Source organism: Psammomys obesus, unplaced genomic scaffold, assembly GCF_907164565.1.
Source record: "Psammomys obesus unplaced genomic scaffold, mPsaObe1.curated_primary_1811, whole genome shotgun sequence".
Lineage (NCBI taxonomy): Eukaryota > Metazoa > Chordata > Mammalia > Rodentia > Muridae > Psammomys > Psammomys obesus.
This window is the reverse complement of record NW_026587216.1, coordinates 39,590,982-39,611,694: the sequence shown is the minus strand read 5'-3', so window position 1 is coordinate 39,611,694 and position 20,713 is coordinate 39,590,982. Positions and strand designations below refer to the sequence as shown.

The 20,713-nt window shown below is 43.8% G+C and overlaps 1 protein-coding gene across 10 annotated transcripts in view; it reads left to right on the top strand.

The window, feature by feature from the left end:
- The window catches only part of Asph (aspartate beta-hydroxylase), a 202,511-nt gene that overhangs the window by 22,284 nt on the left and 159,514 nt on the right, over positions 1–20,713 (top strand). For 5 of the 10 annotated variants that reach the window (XM_055603352.1, XM_055603351.1, XM_055603349.1 and 2 more), the window contains exons 2-3: positions 17,744–17,893; positions 19,433–19,477. In XM_055603352.1, coding sequence (XP_055459327.1) covers positions 17,744–17,893; positions 19,433–19,477 — 195 coding nt within the window. Of the gene's footprint in view, positions 1–13,336; positions 13,494–17,743; positions 17,894–19,432; positions 19,478–20,713 lie in introns of those variants that run through there. The other 5 variants (XM_055603354.1, XM_055603358.1, XM_055603353.1 and 2 more) reach the window with 3 other exon arrangements.

Genomic DNA, 20,713 nt, shown 5'->3' with positions numbered 1-20,713 from the left:
TCTTGTCTGCAGCCCCGTCGTTGGAGACATTTTCTCAATTGAGGTTCCCTCCTCTCAGATGATTTTAGCTTGTGTCAGGTTGGCATAAAACCATCCAGCACAGACGTCTAATTCAGTCAAGTGCTATGAATATTGCTAAGGAATAAATGTTTGTGCATATTAAGTACACATAGAAGTAAGCACCGTAGGCCTGTATACATTTTCCATTTGCTGTTGATTGAATCTGTGGATGTGATCCTGTGAGAGTGCAGAAACGGCTGTATTTCCAGTAATCTCATGAGAGTATTTCTAGTAGATTCTGTTCATAGTAGTACAGTACGGGGAATGCCTAGTTTTCTCCTACCACAGAATAGATATATGCTCCTTTTTCACTCATATAGACTCACGTATGCAGACAATGAAACTCTCCTTCATGGTTAACTAGTATGACAGGAACACAGAACAAACACATGAAAGATGCATAATCCGGTGCTATTTTCATAAGACTCTTAAAAATAGGCAAAAGTAATCTGCATTAAAAAAAAAAAAAAAAAAAAAAAAAAAAAAAACAGAAAAGATAACAACAGAACAGTGGGGGCCCACCACTGAGCATGGGGTGGGAGGAGCAGTTCGCCCCTAAATGACAGACGTCCATCCGAGTATCTCCAGGTCATTCTGCCAAGAGTGGGTGTGAGGCAGCTGGAAGAAACTGTGCCAGGACGAAGGTCCCCATCTGGCCTTCCAAAGAACTGAGGCAGCACTTGGTCCTGTGAGCAACTTGCCAGCCAGTCTTACCAACTGGCAGAAGAGGCAGGGCCAGAGGCCTGTGAGGACAGACCCTTGTCAGTCTCCTTTCTGCCTGGGAACTCCTGAGAAACAAGCCTTGAAGAGACAATGAGGACACATCCTGGAGGTACTAGGCTGTCCTCATCCCTGCAGGTCCTCCTGTCTGCCTACAACAGACAGGGCCTTACACTGAAAACGAGATCAGTGCTGAAGCGGCCAGTCTCAAATACAGAGAGTGACCGGTATGCTGAGGAATGTGTTTCACAAGTGGAAGAGGGCCTGCGCTCCCTAGAGGAAACGAGGGATTAATCCTGCCCAGCTGAGCACAATGACTAGAGGAAGATGAAGGGCTCTCCACAGGTACCCTGCCAGACACAGACACATAAAAGAAATGTCTACACAATAAGAAATAGCCAGTAAAATGACTTGGATGTAACTTAACTGTGAATATGCCCCCCCATGTTTGATTAACGTTCCAAAATCGCAATGAAATATGACATAATTCTATAATGAGTATCACTTAGATTCTACTGAGAAGAGGTTATTGCCTGGCTTTCGTTATAGTCACTCACCACTCTATATTCACCTTTTAATCACTCTTGTTTGCACAAAACAATTCAGAGTAAATTGCAGGCGTCAGTTCATAGCTACCCCATCAGTTTATACGTCACACAGCTCACCATTTTTACGGTTTTAAGTGTAAAATTCACGGGGAGCAAAGAGCACTAATCTTAAGGGACTATCCCCCGAGCTTTAACAAAAGCGCACTCTGGCACCGCTAAATCCCCATCAAAACCCAGAACAGGAATCCTACCTGTTTCACTCAGGGTCATTCCTTTTTTAGCTCCTCCCACCCCATGCCCAGGGGTGGGCCCCCGCTGTTCTGTTGTAAGCGTTTCTGTTGTTGTTGTTTTTTTTTTAATGCAGGTTACTTTTGCCTATTCTTAAGAGTCTTATGAAAATAGCACCGTATCATGCATCTTTCATGTGTTTGTTCTGTGTTCCTGTCATACTAGTTAACCATGAAGGAGAGTTTCATTGTCTGCATACGTGAGTCTATATGAGTGAAAAAGGAGAGTATATCTATTCATACTTGCTGCTTCCTTGTTGCCCATTTTCACCCATGGAAAAAAACTGGATCTTTCCAGGAGCTCAGGCTGTTCTCTCTGTGTGTGGCCGTTTCCCTGTAGTCCTTTCACATTTCCCCCTGTTCTGCCGCTCAGGTGCAGAGAGGGCTCTTGTAGCTTCTGCTTGAGTGTGCATCGAAGGAGTCTCTCCCAGGCATCTTTATCCTGTGCCTGCAATTCTTCTAGTCCCTTGCTCTCTCTCATTTGGCATTAAGTGAGGATCTGGGGAGGTCATGTATGTTATTAAGTTCTTTGCCAGATGTATTGTAAAGTTCAGAGTTTTGAAAACCCAATTCACTGTTCAGCAGAACCGTGCTTTTGAGCTTCTGGCAAAGCTGTAAAATTTCTCCCAAAGATAGGTATGTAAGGAAGTTTGCAATTCATGCAGTTTGAGAGGACACCGGAGGTTAGGAAACTGTGGACGTGAGGGAACACCTCTGCAAGATTGGCCTCACTTCATGGCTTGGGGCCTCCTGAGGGCACTGGTAAGTTCAGACTACTTGACCTCAAATTTGAGGGCCCCTGCAGCCACCCTTGGGTTCAGTAACTCACTAGAATGAATGATAGAACTCAGGAAAGTGCTGTGCTTATCAGTACTGTTTTGTTACCGTGAAAAGAAGAATTAGGAATAGTTAATGGAGGGCACACACAAAGCAGTAAATATCATATGATGAAGTGCCAACTGTGGGAGCGCATCCAGCCTTTGGTGTGCAGGGTTTATTTTGCCCCGGTTATGAATCGTAATGTGAATATTTGATATGTGACCCCCGCAAAGGGGTTGTGATCCTCACGTTGAGGACCACTGCCTTAGACAAAGAGTATTTCTATCAAGCAGGGCATCTCTATACAGAGGCAGTTCTCACTGTGTAAGTCTTATATTTGTTCGGGTGCATGTCCATGGGGAAACAAGTCTATGTGTGTGTCCTGGTGCATATGTAAGCCAGAGTTAACCTTGGGTGCAGTTTCTCAGGGAACAAACACCTTATGTTTTAGATGGGATCTCTCATGGGCCTGAAGTCAGCCAAGTAGGTTAGGTTGGCCAGTGAGTCCTGGATCTCTTCACTGCTGAGCTTACAACCCCAGGTTTTTACATGGATTCCAGGGTTAACTCAGGTCCTCACCCTTGTGCGGCAAAGCGGTCACTTCACTGACAGAGCTGCTTCCCTAGCCCTGCTCTGGAATTTTTGGTTACAGCCAAATTACAGTTCTTGATTTTTATTTTTCTCTATTGAGAGACCAAAAAGATTAAAAATTAGCAGCTATTAGTTAAGGCCTGAACTATGTGGGTGGAGAAGTCTAGTAATGCCCTGAGGGGAAGGACAGCCTTACTGCATTCTTTCCCCACCTACTAGAGATAGCAGTTGCTAGGAAACTGGCCCATCCCTCTAGGGAGGGACACCAGGTCATTATGGTCTGGGGACCTTCCTATAGCCAATCAATTCAAAATGTAGCATTTTGACCAATAGATGCTTGCCAGGCAGGAATTGCCCCTGCCTTGGGCATACTGGGAGGGACCAGAATCTATAAATCACCCAACTAATCTGGGAGCGCTCAGCTCCCACCGCTTCGGTGGTGGGGCTGTGTAGGCCTGAACTGCAGCTTGTAATTTACAATAAAAAGACCCTTGTGTGTTTTGCAACGGAGTCGTTTCCTGTAGATCTTTTGGGGGCTCGAGAACTGGGTATAACACTATCACTGTCGTTCTGCATCCAGAAGTACTATGGGACCCTGCTGTCAGCTTCCAGAAGAGGAACAGAGGGACCCTGGGGTCAAAGGTTCTGTTTCTCTGAGGAATGGGGAGAGCAATTCGAGCAAGGCTCCTGTGATAGGCAAGGTTCCCAGTCTCACCAGGAGAGGTGGAAATGAATTTTCCACTGGGTGTTACAGTTAGCTCTTTTAAATGAGATTGTTGGTATCCGATGATACCGAAGTGTTACAGCCCTTTGTGACTACAGCAGGGGTGTGGGCATGCCTGGCTTGCAGCTGGAACACAGGCCTAACTGGTGAGTCTTCGGCCCAGTGGACCAGAAGGCAGGTCTAGTGAGCTCCAGGCCTAGAGGGCTGGAAGGCGGGTCCAGGCTTGCAGGCAGGCTCTGGCTGGTTTGGCTGGCAGCCAAGCCCTGGGAGTTCAGCAGCTAATCCACAGTAAACGGTGAGTCTCAAGGGGTCATGGTGGAGAGCTGATGATATCACACAGCCCATTTATTTTGTGCGAAATCAGGGATTCATAGGCAGTGGGAGGGGATCCGAGGGTGAATGTGTTTGACTTGATGGGGCTATTGGCACTAGGGATCCTTGCTTTACCTGTAGTGGTAAAGTACCTCATGTATCTGCAGTAGCAAGGTCCTATCACCAGAAGGAGAAAGCAGTACTTAATTATCCTGTGGGTGGGGCAAAATGTCCAGGTACAATTGGAGGTCACTTGCTGTTTGCTGAAAGCTAAGATCTCCTTAGCATAGGGTTGGGTAGTTCCAAGAAACCCCAGGTGCTTGCTGAGCAGGTTTCTGGTCAGGAAAGGGATGGGCCTGTAACCTTCTCTGAGGGTTATGTGAGGCTCCTTAGAGGTTTTAGGATTCAGGAAGAACCCTAAGAAAGGAAGTCCGCAGTAATAGACTGGGCTCAGAGGCTATCCGGAAATGCTAGGCTTGGACCTTAACCAGCAGAGTCCCACATGTTCCATTCGTTTTTACTAATTTATATGGTAAAGTGTTGTTGGCTGTATCTGCCAAAGCATCTTGATCATGATTGCATCTAGTGATTTTTCTTTTTTGATTTTTTTGACTTTAGTTTTCTAATATTTTGATTCAAAGACCTAATATTGCTTTGTAATTTCACATGGTTTTAATACTTTTATGTATTTTTTCTTCTGTTTATGTAAAATGTAAATGTCACACATTTATATATTTATTTATTTATTATTTTGCTCGAAAGTTGTAAGGGAGGAGAAATGTGGATCTTTTTGCCTTCTGGGTGAAAGTCAAGAAAGCTCCAAGGGTCCAACTGAAGATCAGCTGTGGCCATCCGTATGGGCTTCATGCCCTTCTTTCACTGGATTAAGAGTTAAATGAGTAGCCATGTTTAAATTCTTTGCCCTTCCTTCCTCCCTTTTATTCTCTCTGTTACTGATTTTAGTAAAAATAAATAAATGGAAGAACTTTATTCTAACAGTTTTTCTCTTACCACTTTTTGGTCCCTGATTAAACATCATTTCTCAAAAACTTTCCCTTTCTTGGGCCTGCAAGAAACTTGCCTCATTTTAAGTGTCATGTTAACACGCATTACATGGGGAATTAGCCTAGGGGGAGCAGTTACTCCTCAGAGATGCACTCTCCTCTACTGAACACTCTATGGGGAGAACTAATTAACTTTTAAAAACTGATTCATTAAGTATGGCTTGAAGAGCTAACCAAGCTTTCCAGTGTAGATTTTGGATCCTAAAAGATTCCTAAGGGGTGTGTGGTATTGGTGTTGAGGGTATTGTGTTTGGTGGGTGTGGGGTATGGACCCGTGTTCTGATGCCTTTAGTTTCCTCTGTGGTGAATCAGCATCCCTACAAACACAGGTGAATACCAGGGTAGTGATTCTTACCTAAGGATTCCAGTGGATAGTTAGTTTTCAAGTGGAAGGCTGAATGGAAAAACGTGGGGAGGAAGGGCATGATGGAAGGCAGGCAGGCAGGCAGGCCTGGGTATTGCTAATACGTCATTGAAACATAGACTGATGAAACTGCAAACTATTTCTTGGGTTTGTTTTCTTGAATGCTAACACAGGGGCAGCCCCTGTCACCCTTCCAAACATTGTACCTTTGGTGCACAGTCTTTGCCAAGAAAGCACAGTGTTGTATCTGGCTGCTGTAGTCTATGGAGGGGCCTACACAACAACGTCCTCCAAGCTGGGCTGGAGCTGTGGAAAACTGGTATGGATGGATGGAGTTCCCTTAACTTGTGCTTAGCAATTGCTGAACTTCCTTCTTCTGTCTTTCTTAATCGTTTGCAGGCCTTTTTCTCCTGTGAGTTTGAGAATCACTGCATTGAGGTGTGGAAACTTGAACTAACTTGGCAGTTGTTCAGATATGCTTCCCTACCAGTTTAGATACATGAAACACTTAAGTCTTGAGTTAATTTTCTTAGCTTTTTGGTACTGGAAAGTGGCCAGTGGTAGGGAGGCAGGTGATGTATCTTTTTCCTTCTGGATAAATTAAGGTCAAGCAGTCCTCAAGGACAGGGTTTGATTAATCCTATATTATCCAGCATGGGAGAAGGAAGTCATTTAGTTTTTCAAAAGTGCTGATATCCTACTGTGGTTCTCCTCTTCCCGGTGGGGCTGTTGGCCACCAGCCCATGAGGGCAGGAGGAGCAGAGGTGGGGAGCAGGGAGCATGACAGAACAGCATCCTGGATCAGCTTCAGGGAGGTAGGTCGACTTTATTCCAGGGCTGGGGAGAATATATAGAAAAGGAAAGCAGCCAGGAGGTACTCTGATAGGTGTTCACAGGGTGCTTCATTTGCATAAAACAGCACAGTCCTATTGCCTATGCAGGGGCTCAGTACCTAATTATCCTGTAGGTTCAGGGAAGGGAGAGCTAGCAGGGAACTGTGCCAAAAGCCATATATCAGATGTGGTTAGGCATATATCTATGCCTAAAGACACTCTCCAGATGAGGCCAGGCAGAGAGTAGGAAGCCCTACTGGGGAGAGGGAGTCCTCCATCTAGCACAGATCTCAGAAAGGCTCTCTGGATTGGGAGGACAGCAACCTCCAACTGCAGGGTCCTCCAGCACCTACTAGGTGCAGTGTAAATGTTCAGTAATGAGTCAGACCTATTCTTCTTGACCCGCCTTCTTGAAACTTACAGTCCAGGGGCAGAAGAAGACTAAAAACCCATTGTCTTAAACTGTCTAATTCCCAGTGACATGCTGATTGCTGTCAGAGTGGTTAAGGAAAGAGAGGAAGGCTTCCTTAAGTAGGAGGTGTTTTAGTAGAGTTAGCAGAAAATAGTGAGGCAGGGGACAGAGCAGTGACTGTATGCGGCGGTCAGAGCGTTGGAACATTTCAGGAACAGGGTGGGCAGAGAGCATGAGGTAGAGTATAAAAAGGTGGGTTTTTTGCTTTTGTGTGTGTGTGTGTGTGTGTGTCTTTCTGTCTGTCTAGGCTCTAATAGCTCAGGGAAAATGAAACAAAGCTGAGGTTTGAGCAGCCAAATCAAGCCAGTGCAACTATATCCCCCATTCCATCCATCTTGAAGATTTTCTGTTTTATCTTGAGAGTAGTGTGAAGCCATTAGGGATTATTATTATTTTTAGAAACTCAACTCATAATGTAATCAGATTAAAACACGTCTGTAGCTATGTTAAGCAGTGACTTTATGCTAAGGTAGAGAGACTAGTGGATGAGAACTTGGGTTTGGAGGATACATTATACTCAAAAGGCAACCTGAGTGGAAACAGATTTTTCCCACCCTTCCCTGTCATAGCAAACACAAAGCTTAAGGGAAGACACCCACACAGTTGACCAGGAGCCTGTGGGATGGTTCAGCGGATAAAGTGCTTGAAAATGATCAGAAACCATATAAGGGTGGAAGGAAAAAACGATTCTCCAAAGTTATGCTTTGGTCTTCACAGGCATGCTGGGGCACTATGGTTTTAGAAATTGACAAGGATGCCCAGGTGCTGAGGGAGCCCACTTCTGTGCATAACTGTAGCCCTTTCCAAGTAGCCAGGTGGGGAAACAGCCTGAGGTGAACCTTCAGGAAAGGGGTCAACAGCAAATCCCAAGTTTCTGGCTTAAGCAATTGGCTTCTTGGAAGTGATTTGCGACTCTGACCTTGGAGAAGAAAGGGAAGGATATCAGAGACATGTGTGCAGGTCAGCCATCCATACAGGACACTGGGGGCCAGTTACCTGGATTTGTAGCCAAAGTGGAGACATATTATAATCCTGCAGATAGTACGTGAAGTGAGCGGGGACAGGCAGAGGGCCAAGTTTAGGAATTTTTCACGCTTCAAAGTCACATAGAGGAGAGTGACCCAAGGAGACAGACTGAAAGTTAGAAAGTCCAAGAAGGTGATGGGAATGTCAGAGGAGTCTGAAGGCGGGGAGGGAAGAAACCGTGAACGGGAGAGAATCCAGGTAAGAGGTCAGGTAAGATGGAGCCAGAAAGCTTTCCATCTGGCTTAATGATGTGGGTGTCACTAGAGTAACACTGGGGAGCCTGCTCTGGCGTGTGCTGAAGTCAGAGGCCAGTGTAGTTTCGAAGTTGTGAGTGGGAGGTTAGACGTGACGGAAGAACTCTGCTAAGAATTGTACCAGTGTGTGTGTGTGGGGGGGGATGGGCGGTGCTCAGCAGTTCAGAACACTGGCTGCTCTTTCTGAGGACCCAGGCTCATTTCCCAGTACCACAATACAAGGCAGTTTTCACAACTGTAACTCTAGTCCAGGGGATCCAGTGCCCTCTCGGTCTCTGTGGGCAGCAGGCTCACATGTGGTGCGCTGACATTCAAGGAGGCAAACCACTCAGACATAGAAAAATAAATAAAATATCTTGAAAGGAAGTACCTGTGAAGAGAGGGAGAGGCACAGAGCAGGGCTGGCCGTGAGGAGAAGTGGAAATGAGGAGAATGTGGTGGGAGGAGCAGGCAGGAAGCTGGGAGGAGTGCACTCAAGAAGTTCTCTCAAGACAGTTCCCTGGTGTCGGTTTTAGGTTTCCATCTTGATTCTGGTAGAAAGGACTTAAGGGCGGAGAAGTCTGACGATGTTTCAGTGGACACAGGGAAGCTATAATGAATCATAGCACCACTGTGGAAGTTGGCTGCTCTTGGTTTCCGGAAGGATGAGCAAGACCTGGCCAGAGGGGCCTTCACGTCAGTCGGCCCAGTGCTGTGAAGAGATTGAGTGGTAGATGTGCCCGGTGTGTCAGGAGTGGACTTGACCGAGGAACTGTGTACTTACTCCACGTGGGTATGGAGAGATGGGGAGGCAGGTGTTGAGGGTATATTAACCAATTCATGTTACTGTAATACACACCAAAGCTAATTACACCTATAAAGAGGTAAAGTTTGTCCTAATGGTTCTAGAAAGTCCATCACAAGGTTGGGTGTTTCTGTCACTTGGAGATTCGGGGGAGAGCAGCCGATGGTAGAGCAGGCAGCTGCCTTACTTTATGAGTCAGGAAAACTGAGAGGGAAGGTGGGTGCCTGCTTTTGAGGGTCCATCCCAATAAGGGCCGCCTTTGAGACTCTACTTCCTGAAGGCCCCACCTCCTCTGAGCATTGCACTGGAGGCATGGGGCAGCTTGCAGATACCATCCACACTGGAGACAAAGCAAGTTGCGGGGAGTAGAAATAAGAGAGCTACAGAGTCTGTGAGGAAATCGGTGACTGACAAGCTGGAAGAACAGTTGTGTATTCTCCTGCTATTCCTGGGGGGGGCAGAGGTGATTTTCCATAGCAGGGGAGGAGTCAGCAGGGCTGTGTTTGGCTTGGTGCCTGCAGCTTTGCCTCAGTTACTTTGGTGGTGATCTTGGCTACTTATACTAGGTTTAGAACGGCACCGCTTGCTCATGTTTGTTGAGGTATTGTGAGCATATGGAGGGAAGCTCCTTTTTTTGTGGGGAGGGTGTTGGTTTAAATAACATGACTGATAGTGAGGTGCTCTGCTGGCATCGTAGTGGAGCTAAAAAAGCAGCACACTTCAATAGGGCTTTAGACTCTGTGAATGCCTGCCTGGAGGGCCACAGAAATATCTCAGCAAGAACGAAGATATGCCCGTGAAGGTGAGTTAGGTGGAGGTCGCAGCAAGGCGTAGTCTAAGAGCGGGTGTTAGATAGAGCATGCAAGGAGCAAGGTTTCTGGGGGCGAAAAAAGAGGGAGAGGATCTGTCATCGTGACTCAGGGCTGGGCACTGGCTCCATCGGGTTACCTCTAAGATGGAGGTGCTGTCGAGGCCACTGCTGCTGGGCTGGAGCAGGGCTGTGTAATCGCAATGCCGAGAGCTCTGAGGTAGCAGCGCTCTTGTTGCTTGGCAAGGAGTTGATAATCTTGCAGTCGGTAAAAACAGGGCTGCTTTCCCCTTCTTGAGACCGAGAGTATGGGGCTCATAGAGCGTTCCTTTTGTTTCTTTGTTCATCAGCGTACATTGTTAAACATGGTCATGGGTTTCTCTGTGATAGTACTTGAATACAGTGTGTGCTCATCCAATCCAGCCTTCCGATCCCCGCTTTCCAACTGCTGTTTAATCACTCTTCTACGTTCAGTCTCTCAGCAGTGGTTCTGATGTGTTCCCTGGCCAGCAGCGTCCAATCACTGGGAACTTAGGCATGTTCTTGGGACCCTGCATAGACCCACAGCAATGCATGGGATGAAAAGATTAAGAAGCCCTAGAGTATCCTAACCTGTTAGGGCTATGGCTGCAGCTAATGGCTGGGGACCAAGGAAAGGGAGAGGCCAGTACTGGCCTGAGAGGGCTCATAGATTTTCACCTGGCAGGTGCTTGGAGACAGGCACAGCCTGTGGCTCAGTGGATGTAGGTCTTGGATCTTGTGGCCTCAGGTCATATCAGGTTGATATTAATAGTCTCCAAGTTCACATTACAGTTTTGTTCCCTGCTTGTACCCAGGGGTGGCTTAGTCCCAGCAGCTGCTACTTTTGATAGTATCTGTCAGCATAGTTGTCTGCTGTGGTGTTAATTTGCTGTATACAAACCGAGTTTATTTTTTAAAAAAACTTTTAGAAGGATCCTTATTCCCTTTTTTTGTTTGTCTACCAAAAAAGTTATTGTTATTGCAGATAATTTCTTGGAATTCAGAATTTACTTTTCCGCCAGTAAATATGTGAATAATTTGAAGTGGTATCTCAGAGCAGTTTTCTTCCTTTACCGCCCTGCATAGGTAGTCTGTCGCTTTTACCTAATTAGGGAAGAGAGACATTTTGTGACAGTGCTTATTTAAGTGGTGAAGAATACAGAAGGAGGAGGAGGTTAACTGTCTTAGTGCTTCTGTTGCTGCAGTGAAACACCACGACCAAACAAAAAGCAAGCTGGGGAGAAAAGGACTGCTTGGCTTACACTTCCAGGACAGGAGCTCAAGCAGGGCAGGAACTTGGAGATAGGAGCTCATACAGAGGCCATGAAGTAGTGCTGCTTACTGGCCTGCTTCCCCATACTTTGCTCGGTCTGCTTTCTTATAGAACCTAGGACCACCTGTTGGGGATGGCACCATCCACAATGGGCTGGACCCTCCCTCATCAATCACAATAAAAAAAATATGAGAGTTGGGCTATATATTACCTATTATTATCCCTAAGGTTATCACGGTGGTATTATCTAACCCACTATCACAAATAATAAGACACAGACACCTGCTAGATTTTATCATTGTCTTGTTTACCTTGGGCTGGGCAGATACTTCACCTATGCTGTCTCCATAACCTCACCATCCACCTCCCACCCCTCATCCAATGCCATACTCCGTAACCATCCTCATCTGAACCACCACCCATAATCTTATAAATACCACGCCATTATTGGAGTCCTTCCTCCCAGCCCACATGTGATTCCTTCTCCACACTAACCGGTCATGGCGTACTCCTTCCTCCTCTCTTCCATGACTTCCCTGTCCTCTAAAGCCACATCTACTCCACTCGGCCCAGCCCAGATAACAGGCCATTTAATCAACCAATCAGGTAAAATGGCTTAGGCAGGTTAACAAAACAAGAATGGGTATGGCCAGATCTTTAGGGCCAATAATTAGCATCAAAATAAAGCTTCAGAGCAACCATCAAATTTAAGAAAATGCTCTTGTTCTTCTCTCAGATGACTCTAGTTTGTGTCAAGTTGACATAAACCTGTCCATCTCAGTAACCACATTGTATATGGTCATGTTTAATATTAGTCCAGAAGGAATAACCAGATCTGTACTGACGAAGTCCCTGATTTAATGGTCATAATTCTTAACTTTAATTAATTGGCTACTGTCTTATAATTTTTAATGTGCCTGGCCCAGTACAGGCCGGCCAAGAGCCCAAAAACCCCTCAGCACTGGTTATGTTAGGATAGCCAGGATTATTAGACAGGTGAACTGAATGAGTGAGCAGATTCTCTGCACTGGTTCTGAGTGAGTCCAGAAATGTGGGGCATGGACAGTTGTAGCAAAGACATGTGTGTCTAGTGTATGTCAAAAAAGTATTTCATATGCAGGAAACTTGTCCAGGGGTGTGCTGGCTCCCCAGCATGTGTGGAGAGGCTGAGAAGCACATCCCTGTCTCAAATCATTACGTATGAGGCCACAGCCCAGAACTGTGGTGGTCCTGCGAGTCAGTTGTGGCATGATCTTACCATCCGACAAAAGAGGCTTCCCGAATGTTTACCCATCATAGTAATGTAATATTATATTACATAACATTGTATAATAATATTATATTCATAATGTTATACTAGCTACCTGAAGGTCATCTTTAACTCCATTTTTAGAAAACCAAGGCACAAATTGGTTTTCAGTAGTCTCTTGTACTATCTAGACCATGGAACTTCAAGTTACTGACCCCTCTTCAGGATATTTAAATGTTTTTTTTCCTTGCAGTAACTTTTTAAAATTTAAAAATTTTATTTTTTATTAATTACAGTTTATTCACTTTGTATCCCTGTTTAAATGTTTTATTAAGTCTTATGAAGACTAAGTTGGAGTGAAAAAAAATGGAAGAGCAGCTTTGGAAGGTTGCTGCTTGCTCTAGATTCTACTTGCTCTAAATTAATTTCATATATTAATTGGAGCCCCAAAAGTCTATAAGCTGCTAATCTTAGAAAAGTTAAAAAAAAAAAAAAAGGTATTAAAATTGGGCCAATTTCATTTCCCAGAAGGGAACCTTTGGATGTGGGATTGCATAATCTCTCTCCAGTACCCTTTTTGAGGTGCTCTTTCCATCCCTCCATCATATCCTTCCTGTCATCCCTTCCCCTCTGTTTATTTCCTTCAATGTCCCCCAGCCCTCTCTTGGCTTCTAGTGAAATGGTTTTGTGCCCTGGCTTTAATTTTGCTGTTCTGAAGGACCATTGCTGGGATGACAATGCTGTGAATCAGGATTCTAGAGAATTCACTAATTTCTTGTATTTGTCATGACTTCGTTTAAGCACACTGGCTAAATAGTCTCACAGATTTCTGGTGAAAATTTTGAAGGACCAAATGAAGCTGGCTCTGGGCTTGGGGCCACCTGTGGGCTCTTGAAGTCTGTGGTGGTACAGCTTGTTTCCTGGAGCTTTGTCAAGCTGCTTCATCATTCAGAGCTTGGACTAGGAAGAGAGAGGGTCCCACGGAGCAGCAGATCCATCCTGAGTGGGAAGGGCTACAGGGTTGCCAGGAGTGCTGTTCACCCCAGCAATTAGCAGCATGTGGCCATGAGGAAGCAGTCTCTAAAAATAGCTGGTGAGCAGTCTGCAGTCAGGTCCAGTTTCAACTCTGGAGCCCTTGGCCAGGCAGGATTGGTAGTTCACGGTTCTAGCAGGGAAGAGCATGCTGGGTGCCCCATACCTCCTGGGGACACCTTAGTTTTTTTTTTTTTCCCTTCAGTGTATTTTATGCATGGATTGAAGAAATCAAAATGGCTGAAGATAAAGGTATATTTGTGTTTGGAATAAAAGGGGCTTGTGCCTAGCTGACAACGTCTTGCCTTATTTCCAGCTGTGCTCCGTTCGGTCGTTTTTGTCTTAAGTGCTTTTTGCCTTCTGCATTTTCTGTCCTGAATTTCTGGAGAGGCTGACTTTTCACAGTGGCCAGGGATTTTCATAGACTGGTTTTTAATCTGAATAGGTTTTGGTGTCCTAACTTAGAATGTCTTTTAATATATTCTACTAACACAAACCACATTTTATAAACTTCTATAGTTGGATATTTACAATGAACCTAGAGGACTGCCTATACAGGTTTCATATAAAAGGACGGGAAACTCAAGGGCTATGTAAGTCTGCTCTGGTATTAGTGAGCATGCTTGGTTCGAGCAGGCTTACCTTATATGGAAATTGACCTACTTCATGTGAAGCGGAGGGTAAATGAAAAACAAAATACAAGGCACTGGAATTTTGTTTCTTAAAATGATGCTTTCGTTTCCTTAATTTGTTGAATTTACTTTTTTTTGGTATATATGTCTTTTTTTTTTGTATGTTTATAAGCAAAGATTGTTGTTTTGTTAGTTGATTTTGTAGGCATCGGCTAGGTATATTGAAACTATTGAACTCCAGATGGGGAATGGTTGCTTTAGGTTTTTAAATGCTCTGCTTACTCTTGGTGTGAAATGCCCTGCACAGTGCCCACAACACTTGGCCATGAATGGTTTGTAGTTTTTAATGACAAGTGAGTTGCTTGACCTTTCTGTTTGCCCATTCCTCAACTGGGATACAGTGGCCATTTGTCCCTAGCCCAGGCTTCATTTTGGAGTGTTTTCTTCTGACTGATGGGACTTTTGCTCGCTATCATAATGCTCTGTTTAGTACCATGTGGGAATATTTTCTAATGTGGACATATGTCATTTTGATGAGGCAGCATGGAAGAAAATGAATATCACTTCATTTCCATTTCAGAGTACGAACTGCCATATTCTTATCTCTAAGAAACCTTCTTTGTGACCAGTCCCTGTGACTGCACTTTGTATATGGAGCCAGAAAACAGGATGAAAGCCAACTTAGCTGTATTTTGATCTAAGAAAATAGCATCAACTGCTGGATTGTCTTTCGAGAACATTTTTGTGACAGTACCCTGGTTTTGAGTTTGTGGAGTTTGAAACCCTCGGGAGGAGTTTGCTTTACCACACTTCCTTCGCTTGAGTCGGTAAAACTGATCTGCTCCTGGGACTGGGAACACACATTTACAGACTGAGCACAGACTGCATGCTCCAGAAAGGGGCTCCTAACAGGCTTTTAGCCCCTTAGCTCACACTTAGCTTTTCTCAGGAGCATGCTCGAAGAGTTTGAAGTGCCGATAGAAAGCTTCTATGACTTAATGCTTTGATCCTTTATGGAGCTAACAAATATTAATAGTAATAAGGTTAATGATGCGAGAGTAACACACTGCTTGACATTGTAAAGGGATAAAGTATTTTTAACAATATGCTATTTTAGTTAATGAGGAGCACTAGGAAAAGATAATGTCTGTGACAGTGTCCAAGAGCAGATAAGAGACAAGAACTCAGATCACTGTAGTTTTATTGTTGATTTTAAGTGAAGGTTTCAGTTTGAGATATATTTCACTTTTTAAAAAAGACTTATTTTTGTTTTGGAATTATGGGTATGTGCACATGAGTTTAGAGGCCAGCGACATTGGATTCCTCTGGAGCTGGGGTTACAGGCAGTTGTAAGCCACTGATTTGGGTACTGGAAACTGAATACAAGAGCAGTACACACTCCTTGACCACTGAGCCATCTCCCAAGCATGTGTTTATCCATATACTATATAAAAGTAAGAAGGGCTTTTTTCACATAGCTTAGGGAGGATGCCCTCATGTTTATAAAAGTGTAGTGAACTCAACACTAAACACTGCTACTGAGTTTGTGCTGTCCTCCTGCCCCAAAGAACTTAGCCATCTTTTCCTTATTTGGAAAAATTCCAGTGATAGCTTATTTTGTATTATTTTATAATTCATGTGATTGCTTAAAAGTAGTGGAAACTATGCTCCTCGACAATAAAATGTCTTTGTTAACCATGACTTTATGTGCTTAATTTTAGGAATTATATATTTAAGTTTACATGAGTGTAAGAATGTTTGCACACACAAAGATTGAGTTAGCTTTCTGCTGTCTTGAAAATTTGGTCTAGTAGTGGGTCTTGAATATTCACGGGATTGGAGAGTTGGCTCAGTGGTTAAGAGCATAGGTTGCGCTTTCAGAGGACGTGGATTTGGTTTCAGCACTCACGTAGTGGCTCCCAACCAGCCATAGCTCCAGTTCCTGATGCCGCTTCTGACTTTCATAGGCACCAAACACTCACATGATACACAGGTGCGCATGTAGACAAAACACTCATGCACGTAAAATAAATAGAAGAACAGAAACTCCTTTTAACTAGTAGAAGTTCAATTTTCTTTTCTTGCTAAGCAGTGCCATTGGACATATAGTGTCCTTTCAGAAGTGTGTATGGAGGCAGAAGGCAGGCTCTGGGCAAGAGCTGGTGGAGAGAGTCATGCAGACTCTCAGACGCCCAGTTTAGGACCGAAGAGGTCATTTTCTGAGTTCTGAACAATGTGCAGTGCTTGAATGCCTTCATCTTCCCCCTCGGACAGATGATGATTCCTGTCCCTGAGGAGTCAGTGGTTCTCAAGAAGGCAATGCCCATGTGAGGCATACTTGGAGATATTTGGGAGATTATGCTGGAACCTACCTGCTTTGGGGCTGGCAGCATATTAGATGTCTTGCCGTACTAGGAACAGTCACACAGAACGAACAGTGTCCTGCTTAAGCTTGTAGAAACACCTTCAGCAGCAACACGGGCAAGTTGCCCTGAGACCACATGTAGTAGTGCTTGTGACAGCGCCGTGGGAAGAGCCCACCATGCCACACATACCAGCAGTGTCCTGCTATGTTGGGAGGATGGAGAAAGGTTTCCTCTTCTCAGATGGCCTTTGGAGATGTGATATAATCCTTCAAATATATTTGTTTATACATGTGGAATATAACATTGATTTTAAAGAGAAATTCATATATGGTGCTAACTTTCAAACGGGTATTGACTTTTTATATCTATGACTGACTTTCATGAATTCTGTTTATTTTGACAATGAGGACATTATTTCTAGAAGAATATAAGGTACACAAAGCATAGCAAATGTGATAAATGACATTTGGTGAACAGCAGTTTACAGAGCTGTTTCCTGCATTGGGGCCAATTGGCAAGGGCTGTTTCCTGCCTCCCCACGCCCTGCTGGATCTCCTGAAGGAGGAAAGTGGAATTGTGCTGCATTGCTTCTTTTTGTCTGTGATTTATGTTTCTGTGCCTTCCCCCCCTCACTCGCCTTCCCTCAATATTGAGTGATTTTAGAGGGAATCATTTTCTTCTGTGGCAGGTAACGTGATTTAGAGTTGGGAACAGCATAAATAGGATATGGGAAAAGATCCATTTACATCTCTGATTTCATTTAGTAAGCTGCCATGCGCTAGACTCTGAAGGTGATAGGCTGGGTTTTTGATTGTGTGTGTGTTTGCCAGCACCAAGAAAAGGGAGCCACCAGTGAAGGAGCTGGCTGAGCCAGAAGGCTTTGTAAAGATCAGTGTAACTGTTAAGGGAGTCAAACAGGAAAGAAAGCCACGGAAATGGAGGCAAAACAGAAAGTCTGTTCCAGTGTCCATGACTCTTGCTTAGGACTTGGGGTATCGTATCAAAATGAAAGCTGAATAGCTTTGGCTAGTGGGAAAGTTAAATTTTTGGACAATGCAAGATAACAGTGAGAAATATCAAACTGGGGCCAGTATTTTTCTTGGTACAGGAAGGCAAGAAGAAGAAGTTTCGGGAATGCTTATGACAGACTAGTGTCTGCTAATCAGCACATGAGCAGGACACATGTGACCATTTGGACACAAAAGTGTTTCCATGCAGACTGCTTTGACAGAGGATGGGGGAGGAATGTATATGTTCTGCCATCATATTAAAAAAATGCCCATCAGGAGTAAACTTCTGTTCAAAGTTAAGGTTATTTAGACGTGGTAATCGAGTCTAAGCAAAAGTCATTTGTGTTCAAAGTCATTATTCCGTATTTATGTAAAATGTGTTTCTGAAATGATCTATCAAATCACTGTCCAAACAAGTGAGTGGGAAAAGTGGCATCCAGCCAAGCGTTTTCTTTTTCGGTGACGACACTTCATCTTTTTCTTTCTCCAAACAGAGGCAAAGCATGGAGGACACAAGAATGGGAAGAGAGGAGGAATTTCAGGAGGCTCCTTTTTCACGTGGTTCATGGTCATCGCATTGCTGGGTGTCTGGACGTCTGTGGCCGTCGTGTGGTTTGACCTTGTTGATTATGAGGAAGTTCTAGGTAAGAATTAGGGTACGATCTCTCTAGTGAATTTGTATGAGGGAATCCCCAAGGCTTGTTAGTACCTCTCTGGTATCATTACTGGCCCTGCTTTCCACTGGTTCTGGAGAAAGTGAACGCAAAGGGTGTGTTCCTCGGGCTACCTTGGAGTAGTGACCTGAATCTTGAAGATCTCTACGTCGGCTTCACGTATTGCAGTATAGGGGAAGCTTCCACCGAAACGAATTTTGTTAAATTCATTTGCAGCGTTTTCTGTACTTTATGTTCAGTTCTGTTCTGATTTTTGGAATTTCGAGATTATGAACTGCTTCCTCTGGTAGGCACCTCATCCTGTAGCATAGGCTGGAGCCTATGACGGTCCTCCTGCCTGGCTTCCAGTGTGAGGGTTACAGAGGTGAGCTGCCAGGGCTGACTCGCAGAACCTTTCTTTAGAGGGTTGGGGTGACTGCCGCTGAACACCGGTTGGGGTGGGGGTTGTGTATCTCCACGAGGACTTCCTGAGGTTACTTCTGGTAGTATCTCACGTTCTTCTTCATTTTCCTTCCCTTCACATGATCACTAAAATTAAAAATTTTTTATCCATGTACTGATGTGAGTGTATGCGTGTGTGTAGGTCTACACAGAGATCAGAAGAGGGCAATGGGCCCCTAGGAGCTGGGGTTTTGGATGCTTATGAACCGTCCGATACGGGTTCTGGGGACTGAAACTTCAGTTTTCTGGAAGAGCAGGAGGCACTTTCAGATGCTGAGCCATCTCTCCAGTCACACTAATGTTTTTTAAAAAAATGATTTGTTTTATATTAACTTTAAAAAAAATGGAAAGAATCCCGTCAGTTAAATATTGGAAACATTTGAATATCTGCAACTCACTGGTTTTTTATTATATTCACAATTCTGTATAGGCATCCTCAGCTAATTTTAGAACGTTTCTATTATCCATCCTTCCCCAGACAGTCACTCCTCCCTCAACATTCTGACCTTCTGTGATTGTTTTGGGTGTTCCTTGCATAGCATGTACATGTGTGTGGACTGTTGAGTTGTCTGCTTACTCTTAGCATCATTATATGCCTAAGGTTGAGAGTAAAACTCCATCATCTAGACACACCACATTCTTCTTATCCCATGGTCAGTGATGATAATCATTTGGTTTTCATTTTGGGCAGTTATAAAGTCTGGCCTTCCTCTTTAATAGTCCAGTTCAGGACATGGACCAGTCAGTAAGAAAAACACAGAATTACTAATGTGCTGAAGACCAACCCCCTTTGAGTAAACTCTCATGCCAGTCATAGATCATTGCCATCTTTTTTTATGAGGGACAGGAGAACAAAGAATAAGGCAATGTGCTTACATATGATCTGTCACTCACTGATGTTTTTCTCTCGTAATACCTTAAGGAAAATGTCTCATAATAGATGAATAGCTTAAAAAATGTTTAGTTTGGCATAAACAAAAATATGATTTCATTAACATATAGTGTTGCTAGGCAATTTGTGTACCTTCAATGATATATAACAATTTTCGTGTTTTTGTATGCATGCAGCCAAAGCAAAGGACTTCCGTTATAACTTATCAGAGGTACTTCAAGGTAGGATACTGGAGATGCATCTTAAGTGTTTGCGCATCTGTCTATAAGACCTCATCCTTTTTCTCCTAACTTAGTCATCTACGTCAAGAATGGACGTGGTAGGACTAGTTTACTCTTGAAAGGTTCTGAGGAACGGTGTGACTTGCTGTCTTTAAAATGGTGTTAAAGCGCTATGCTACTGATAGCCTTGACTTCTAGGTTATTACTTTGATTTTCTTAGTGGTAAGGATACTGTCTTCATCCCCCCATTCTTACTGGTTTTCTTGTGTGTACTAAGTTAGACTTTTGTGTAACAAAACTAGAGCCAGGGATCTGGGAATTTTATTCTGCACCAAAATTCCTGTCTGTCCTTAGGCAATCTTTTAATGTACTTTGAATTAAAGAACTAGAAACGGTAGTTATTGCCAACCATTTTTCATAAGATTTTTGCTATATTTTTTGCTGTTTAAAATAGTACTGTGCAGTGTAATTTTTTTCCATATTTCTTTTCCAATGATGAATTATAAACCATGTTGATTTTTGAGTATTTTTTAGGGGATGGCCTATATTAGGCTCGCGTGAAGCGATATAGGATATAGAAAGCACCCTGAAAGCGCTTGGAGTCCACAGCCATTGTTGAATAAGGCTGAGTGAACCTGGCTTCTCACTGTTCCTCTTTCTGCCTTCCCTTATTTCTCTTAAGTAATGGATGTCTGGTGCCAAGGATGCTTTCAAGTGGGTGGCCATAAATTTTTCCCTTGTCTTTCCAGGAAGCCTTCAGTTCTACATACTTCACTTTCCGAACAGCATCCACCCATCCAAGTAGCTGCGCGATTTTTTGTTGTTGCTGTAATTTATTGTTATAAGCCAAACTGTTTATACTTCACTGTGTAAAGAACTTATGCTCTCTGTTGATTTATTTATGTTTGATCTTTATTTGAAGCTTGGGTTGCATTCATTTTTGGTAGTTTAGTGAAGTTTTATGGTTTAGAATTATTAGATTTTATGTACTTGTTAGGATCAGAATATTCCTGAATGTTTAGGGAAAACGTCTCACGTGCCTCTTAGAATCCGTTAGAGATCCAGTCTTTATGAATGTGTAGGTGACTGCCAGGGAGCTTTGATAATTTATTCTTCCAGTTCTGCCTTGCAGGAGTAAAGGAGAGGGGTCAGTAACATTTATGATGTCTAAAACTGCAGCGAGAGACAGTTCGTAATTAAATCTGTTTTCTCTCTGTTCCCGTGTCTATCGTTTCT